Source organism: Lactuca sativa, chromosome 4 (genome assembly GCF_002870075.4).
Source record: "Lactuca sativa cultivar Salinas chromosome 4, Lsat_Salinas_v11, whole genome shotgun sequence".
In the NCBI taxonomy this organism is placed as follows: Eukaryota; Viridiplantae; Streptophyta; class Magnoliopsida; order Asterales; family Asteraceae; genus Lactuca; species Lactuca sativa.
In genome coordinates this window covers 104,289,504-104,298,437 of record NC_056626.2, presented here as the reverse complement: position 1 = coordinate 104,298,437, position 8,934 = coordinate 104,289,504, and the positions used below count along the sequence as shown (strand labels likewise).

Sequence of the window (8,934 nt, the reverse complement as noted above, 5' to 3'; positions counted from 1 at the left end):
CCGGACCGATTCTTGGACCGGACCAAACCTATTGCGGCAGGTCCAGATTCGGATCCAGGGTTTTTCAGTTCTTGATAGATCCTTATAACTTTAAGTGCATATGATACAACTCATTGAAATCCTACTAAAATATAGTTTATCTATTATGAATGTAAGGATGAGTATTTATATTTAGACGGATCGGTTTGACAGAAACTGATAACCTTTACAAGCTCCAAATTCAAGTCTGGAAGTCCAAAAATTTGATTTACATCTAACATGATATTAGATATTATTTATATCTCACCCGATAGTTGCAAAGATCCAATTCTACATCACACATGATCTAATTTATATCTCATGCGATAATAGGTAAAAAGGAAAATTATAATAACCTTTTTATAGAAATATCAAGCCCACAACATAATAATAATAATTAATAGGCAAACAAGCTACAAGCTCTTTGTTTTTGACCATAAACAAACAAAAACCAAAACCAAATCCACCTATGGTCAGCTTCTTCTTCTTCTTCTCACTAATCTTAATTTTTACATCTAGTTAAACTTTTTTCTTTTTATCTATAAAAAACTCCCAACAAACTATACAAAATCATCAAAAGAAAATTCCTAAATATCTACCTAAATAAACACTATTATCTCAAATTAAATAACTACCTTACTTCGGACTAGAACTTGAACCAGCTTCTTGCCTTGGTTCCCTCAAGTACCCTAATAACGTTTCAGCCTGCAAAAAGTACAAAAACAAATTTTAATATCATTTTACATTTAAAACATGAAAGATGATTTTTGATTGTTTTCCATTTTCTATAAATTTATTTAGGCATAAAAAAAATAATCTTTTAGTTGAAGCAACTACTTTGATGATATGATCTATGTTTCTATTTCTTTCATGATTGTGGGTATCCTGATCTCCAAGCAAGAATCTTTATTGCGACATTTACGAAGATATTAATCGTATGTAGAGTTGTAGACCCTTTTTCTGCACAATGCTGTTATGGTTTGTACATTAGGCATTAAAAGTTGCACTAAATGCAAATAGGGTGGCCAAAAAGTAAAGGAAGAAATGGTTATTGCTTATTAGTAGTAAAATGTGAAACATGTCACTTTCAAAAAAGAAATTCCGAGAATCATAGGAATGTCCATTTGAACTTCCTTTTTTATGAACACCCCACCTTTAAAATTTATTAATTTTGAGAATTAATATGTGAAAAATTGATAGATGAAGTGAAAAATCAAATGGGTTTAATAAATTCATCAATGGAGTAATCAAGATTACCTTGTGTTTGGCTCTAGCAGTTCCGGTTTGTGAAAGAGCCACCAGCGGCGGAATAGCACCTTCTCCGACCAACAGAGCTCTGTTTCTGGCACTGTTAACCCCTTCACAGAGCTGTAGAAGCGTCACCACCGCAAACTCCTTCCCTTTCACCGACGTACTATCCTCAATCACCTCCACCAAGGCGGGTATGCCGCCTTCTTCGACGATTGCGATCTTTCCTTCCTCGACTGCTGCCAAGCTACTCATCACCACCATCGCCTTCTCCGCCATCCCCACAGCTCCTTGTTCCTCCGCCGCCTCTCCTGCTGCAACCACAAGTTCCACCAGTGGCTTCACAACGCCGGCCGTTACTGCTCTCTTCTTATTCGCTTTCATGGAACAAAGTTTATACAGTGTCGTTAACGCGTCTTTCTTTCCTCGATTTGAACCGTTGATTAAAAGAGACACCAACGGCGGGATCGCTCCGCAAGCTCCGATCGAGACCTTGTTCTCATCGATCATAGCTAGACTGAGCAAGGCACACGCGGCGTTCTGCTTCGATACTTCTGTGCCTGTCTTTAGAACATAAATTAATGATTTCACAGCTCCGGCGCCGGCGATTAACGGTTTATTCTCGTCCAGAAGAGAGAGATTAAGTAGCGCAGTGACCGCATGTTCCTGAGTCCAAGGATCGGCACACCGGAGAAGCGGAATTAATGCTGGAACCGCACCGGATTCGCCTATTAACGCTCGGTTCTCCGATCGATTCTTCGCAAGCAACCTTAGTTTCGCCGCTGCCGACCTCTTTAAAGCGACGGAGTTCGAACCGAGACTATCGACACAGATCTTGACCGTCGGTTGTAAATCCTCCGGCGAGATACTCTCGATGATCTCGGTAGAGAAACTATCCCGTTGTAAAAACCCAGCGCAAGGCTCAGGTTCGGGGTTCTGCTCCTGATTGAGGTCACTCTCATTCGAATCCTCCGGCAAGCACGCTAGTCGCTGCAATTCGCCGGATATATCGCTACTATACGCCGAGAAATCACTAAAAACTTGTGAAAGCCCGAGAAAATCATCAGAAGAGGTAGAAGACGATGATTTGGAGAACTTATTGTTACCAGTAGCAGTAGCTAGCTGGTGCAAATGAACATCGATGACGGAGTCGGTAAGGTTTTCCGACACGACGGAGGTCGGAGCCTGTTGAGTGGAGGCGAAAGAGCAACTGTCGGTGTAATCAGATTGGTAGAAATTGGAGCGCACAGTTCGCATAGATCGACCTAGATGCTTCTGGAACCTGGATGGTGAAGAAGCAGCAGAAGATGGAGGTGGAGTGTAATATGGTCGGGTTATCTGAAACCGACCCGGACCCGGATTGGAATTGGGAGATTCTTGAAGAGAAACCATGGGAGATCGTAGGATTTAGCTTCAAATGGGCATAAAGATTGAAGGATTTTTGGGTACAAAAAGAGTAGGAATGGTTGAGTGAGATGAATATATATTTTCATGGGGGAATGAGTGGATTTGGTACTTTTTTGCTTTTGGGGTTTGGGAAGGTCACAAGGGTGTTTCACTTGCTACTCATCACAGGCAGAGGAGAATTTGACAGCTCACCATTCAATCCAAAAAATAACACTCTATTTTGTATTATTTTTCAATTATAAATAAATTATTATGGGTGGGTATTATCATAAAGTGAAAAGTTAATTTGATTACATAAAATTTATAAAAAGATAAGGAATGTTTTTTTTAATACTTTAGGGTTTGGTAACTCAACCTTAAATTCCAATTTTTACACCATATTTAGTTTATGATTGTTTAAATCCGATTTTTTATATGATAATGATGTTGATGAACAGGAAAGATGTAATATAAAATGGAACTATTTGATAGAAATTCATCTTTGAAAGAACATATTTGTATAATTATATTTACTTTTTTTTATCATAAAACTACCATCAATTTTGCTAAAATTATACAGTAAGTAAACACAATAATCATCCATTATACATATTATATGCAATACATATTACATAGTATTCATAAATTTAAAACCAAATTAAATTAACCACAAACAAGTTTTTTGTTTACTTATGGTATATATTAATTTGTATCTTTTAGTTTAAGATATTATGAATACCATGTAATCAACCTCTTATTAATTTTTAATTGAAAATTTAAATATCTCTTTATTTAGAGGAAAATGAGAAAATATGAATTAAACTATCAAATTATTATGAGTAAACTCTTAAAGTGGACTCTCAAGACATTAAGAGAGTGATTAAAATTGAGTAATAAAAAATAGAAAACACAGCGACTAAATATTAGAATATGGTATAATAAGCACACTTAAAAATAAATAATAAAAACAATTAAGAGAATGGAGCTTAGGACTGCTGAATACGAAACGCACTCTTTTCCACTACACCAAATATATAATTTTTTTATATACTTTGTTAATTGCATATGATATATTTTATAAAGATTATATAAGGAAAGTGATTCGTATATAACAGTTTTTTTGCATACATAACAATTCATGCATTATATAATTGTACAATACAACATTTTAAAGCATTAATTGTTATGTATGGAAAAAAATTGTTGTGTACGGATCAGCTCCCATTATATAACCTTGAGTTGCTTATTTGTTAAGTGGAAACTGAAATGAAACCGAATTGTTCGGTTTTAGAAAATCTAACTTAAAACCGAGGGTTTTGGTTTGAGTTCGGTTTTTTTGTTTTGTTTCGTCAGTTTTTTTATTTTGATTTTGCTTACCTCTATCTACAATAGATGTTTTTTTAAACAAAAAAACTCTTGAAAAATGAAAACCTTATTGTGAAAGTTTTTAATTCAAAACTCTTTTGAGTAAGTTTGTTAATTCAAAAGATTTTTCATTTATTATGTGAGGTTTAGAAATTGTTAACTAATCTCTAAATATTATTAAAAGATAACTCTTAATTCATCAATAAAGCAATCAGGGACATTGATTGTATTTCAATCATATGTTTTCCACCATTAGATCAAATTGATGACATCATTTTTCCAAATAGAATTCAAAAACAATTACATTTAATTATATAATCTTTAAATCAACAATTATGTTATCAATTGAAACATATCGTTCTATTTATATAGAAGATATTAATTTCTATAATTAATATTGTTTCTAATTTAACTCCCTTATTTATAGCTTTTGACTTTAAAATTTAAATCCGGTTTTTTTTTAAGTAACTCTTTAAATAAGCGAATCATTAATTTCGTTATTAACCTATAAAATCTAATCTAAATCAATTATATATGCAAAATATTTTAGAGTCAAAATTAAAGTCACTATCATTCATAATTTATCTCACAGAATATTCCACATAAAATGAATCGATTTGAGATAATGATTTAAATTTTAAAACTCATAAAATAAGCAAGTCAATTAATTTGTAAATTTGAATCAATATAACTGATTTTTTTTTTCTAGATTAATAGCCGGAAATCTCCAAGATGATATCTTAGGATCCCATTTTTTTTAGAAGATAGTGATTTGATTATTCAAAAACACCTTATATATACGATTACATTGAAGTTGTTATTCTTACGATTTTGGATTGAGTCCTACGATTTACAGTGTTCTTCTTTAGCAATTTTATTCTTCAATTCTTTTTTCTAGGTTATTTCTTTACTTTGTTGTCCTTCTTATTCTTCGATTTCTTACATTTACTCTCTCTTCTTATTAAATGTTATTACTGTATTCATGTTGAGAGGTCAAGAAAAAAATTAATCAATCTACTTTAAGCATATTAGTTTCATTCATATCTAAATATTATTAGAAGAAAACTATTAATTCACCAATGAAGCAATCATGACCCTTGATTGTATTTCAATCATATGTTTGCTACCCTTAGATTAAATTGTTGACACCATCTTCCCCAAATAAAAATCAAACACAATTACATTTAATTATAGAATCTTTAAATTCAGCAATTATGTTATCAATTGAAGCATATCATTCTATTTATATACGAGATATCAGATATTATAATTAATATTGTTTCTAATTTAACTCCCTTATTTATAGCTTTTGGCTTCAAAATTCAAACTCGTTTAGTTTTTTTTTTTTTTTTTTGAAAAAACTCATTAAATAATCATATCAATAATTTGCTTATTAACCCACAAAATCTAATCTAACCCCATTAAATCAGCAAAATATTTGTGAGTCAAAATTAAAGTCAATATTATTCATAATTTATTTCTCGGTATATCCCACGTAAAATGAATCAATTTGAGATAACAGTTTGAATTTTAAAACTCATTAAATAAGCAAGTTAATTAATTTGAAATTTTGAGTCAATATAACAGATATCTTTTTTTTCCAGATAAATAGCCGAAAATATCCAAGTTGATATCTTAGGATCCCAATTTTTTAGAGATAGTGATTTCCTTATGCAAATATATATATATATATATATATATATATATATATATATATATATATATATATATATATTACGATTTTGGATTGAGTCGTACGATTTATAATGCTCTTCTTCAATGGTCTTCTTCTTCATTTCTTTTTTCCAGGTTTTTTCTTTACTCTGTATCCTTCTTCTTCTCTAATTTCAGGCATTTACTCTGTTCTTATTACTTGTTATTATTATATTCCTATTGAGATGTCATAAAAAAATTAATCAATCTACTAGAGGAAAGATACGTGCTAACATTTTGAATTTGTATTGTCCTCCAGAAACCAACCGTAGTCTAATAGACCATTCCCACATATCTTAATAGGTCTTAGCATTCTCCTAAATTCAGCTACAAGAAGTCATGGATGTACTTCTTGAATCAATCCTCTAAACTTAAATTCATTTGTTAGTTAGATGCAGTGACCAAAATACAAGATTTGTGAAAGTTCATTATTATTTATTAGTGTTAACCTTTGGCAAATTATGAAAATAATATTATATTTTTGTTCATAACAAGGCTTTTTTTGTAATAATTTCTTTGATCGGAGGATATGTATATCTGATTAGGTGTAGCCTGAAAAATCATATTTTATTCTTATAAGGATAAGATACTTTAGAACTTGACCAAATTACAATGTCTAAGTTTGATGTTTATGGCTATGACAATGCACTTTAATTGTAATGTTTATCAAATTTCTTTACAGAATTTAACATTGCTGGTACATATAACAACTTATTGTTGCTTTTGGTTTTACATGACCCATATGAAAAGTGTCATATGAGCCTCCATGGGGGTTTGTATACCGAACAAAGTCAATTCATAAAGCTACTACACAACATGTTTTAATCAATAAGTCGCATCATGTTGTGATAAAACAAATATCACGTGGATCATTTATGTTAAAAATTACTGTATTAAAACACCAAATTGCTCTAATATAAATATTAAATATTTTTATTTAATAAGTTTGGTTCAAAAATTCAAAATGAATCTAACTAACATTTTTTATTAAAATTTCACCTAAAACAATATCATCTATTAATGTGATGTGTATTTAATTTATATTATCCGCGTTTAACGCGGGTCATAATCTAGTTATAATTATACAACATATCTAAAAACAATTAATAAAAAATAAAACATTTATTGTAAAAGTTAATGAGCTTTCTTTAACTTGAGCTTTTTCCTAAAATAAAACTCAACTAAAAACGTTTGTAGTACGGGACTATGGATGGTGTTGCTTCTTACACATTAATAATCACTTATATTCTAATAAACGAAAGGTGTTTTTTGCCATTTGTATCAATCTCATTTAATTTGTCAAATATCATTTTGTAGTTATTTTGAATTAATGTTTTTTCCACATGTTATTTTATGAGTTTTTCTATTTTATGTAATAATTACAATAAATGTAGTAGTAAATGTTTTTGGAAACGGTCATCATATATGAAACCCCAACAAAGCAAGAAGCTAGTCAGGGGCAAAATAGGAACAATGATTCTGTGTTACAGTTTTAGAATGCAGAAAAAATTGTAACGCCCGTAGATCCGGGCTAGTCAATTTAGGGACGATAAGCGTCAAAAATGACTTTCTGATAGAAGAGTGTTTAGAATAAATAATCTTAACCAGGTTGTAGTATATGTCATAAGGTTTCCGTGCATATAAAGAATGTTGAAATCCGAGTTATAACGAAAAAGTTATGACCTGTCGAAGTTTCGCAACAGAACCGACACTACACAGCGCGACATAAAAAGTGAATTTACGTTAGAGCGAACTTAGCCTTAGCGATCTAAATAAAATTCGTAGAATACGTTAAACCGAGAGCGTACATAAAAATAACGTCTAAATCTGACTTCGTATGAGTAAGTTATAATTTTTCGAAGTTTCGACTTAGTGATATGCAGCCCGAAACTCGAATTTTATATCGACTGATTGTTAGCCGAAACAATCTAAACGAGAATCGAAGATCACGTTAATAGTAGCGTAACGCTAAAAAGACAGACAGAAACGGACGTCGGATGAAGGAGTTATTAATTTCTAACAGAGTTTTCCTGTCCCGGCATACCAAAAATAATATAATAAAAATAAATTCAAAATTAGCCGACGAAGTCTAAACAAAAGTTGTAGAGCTTAGTCTCGCCTACGCGTGGATATAAAGAACGTCAAAAACGGAGCTTGTATGAGGAAGATATGAATTTCTGAAATTTTTAAATAATTAAAATATATAAATAAAATTATTTATTCGGATAATATCCAAATCCGTGACTCACCCATCTGATCCCAAGGGTACGCCCCGCATAACCTTTGAGTACGCCCAACGTACTTTGGCCTTGTGTGGTCTGAGAGAGAGTCGCGTAGCACCACCCGAAGCTCACCACGTAGCAATCTTATCCGAACTACGCCCAGCGTAAGGCTTGGTACACCCAGTGTATGCATGAAAGAGGCATTACGCCCCGCGTACTTGCGAGTTACGCCCAACGTAACACGAGGGTTCAGCCCTATAAATAGAACTCGACCCCCAACCAAATTTGGTTGCTCAAATTCTTCTCTACTCCCTTCTACTTTCTTCAATATTGCAAGTTTTACCCCCCCCCCCCTCGAAGCCCCGGTATCAATCTCGACACCCGAAGCCCCGAAGATCCCGAGAAAAATAGTTGTCGAGCCGAAATCCTGCCCGCGTGAAGCCCAGTTTTGGAGAAAACATCCCGGTTTCAACGAAGAATATTATTTTAAGAGACGAGGTGTTGTCTGAACATCGTCTTGTCAAGTGAGTGTATAGTCCCTTTCATAAACACGATTTTAATACAAGTATTGGTTGAATGTATTATATCTATGTTATGAGTGAATGTGTATTCACTTTCTTCTAACACATAAAATATGAAGTATTTGCTCTGAGAAACATGCTATGTGTTTATATATGGTTTGTTTATTTGAGATGAGTGTGAAATGGATGTTCTATATAGTTTTCAAATGAGTTAACTGTATATGTATTTTATATCTACAAATATGTTGGGTAGAACATGGGTAGATGAGATAGTTGGTATGTGATAAAAGATGAGTTGGATAAGGAGATAAAAGGTGATAGATCTTGAGATGAGGGTGACAAGTGAAAAATGAGTGAAACCTTTACCCAAACGATGGCCCTTGTCATTCAGCATAATAGGGATGACAACCGCGAACTATTCTAGATAGTCTAGTGGAACACTAGCAGGCTCGCAACTTGTA

The 8,934-nt window shown here is 32.6% G+C and overlaps 1 protein-coding gene across 1 annotated transcript; it reads right to left on the bottom strand.

The window, feature by feature from the left end:
* Positions 1-352: 352 nt before the first annotated feature.
* LOC111875890 (U-box domain-containing protein 4) lies at positions 353-2,789 on the bottom strand. The gene is made up of 2 exons (XM_023872420.3): positions 1,276-2,789; positions 353-723 (listed from the first exon to the last, which is right to left on the bottom strand). The coding sequence occupies exons 1-2, from the start codon at positions 2,656-2,658 to the stop codon at positions 655-657; spliced, it is 1,452 nt and encodes a 483-aa protein (XP_023728188.1). The 5' UTR covers positions 2,659-2,789; the 3' UTR covers positions 353-654.
* Positions 2,790-8,934: the final 6,145 nt, after the last annotated feature.

Coding starts and splice junctions, on each gene's coding strand:
- LOC111875890 (XM_023872420.3), bottom strand. CDS start 2,658: ATGGTTTCTCTTCAAGAATCTCCCAATTCCAATCCGGGTCCGGGTCGG. Junction 724..1,275: donor CTGCTAGAGCCAAACACAAG/GTAATCTTGATT, acceptor TACTTTTTGCAG/GCTGAAACGTTATTAGGGTA.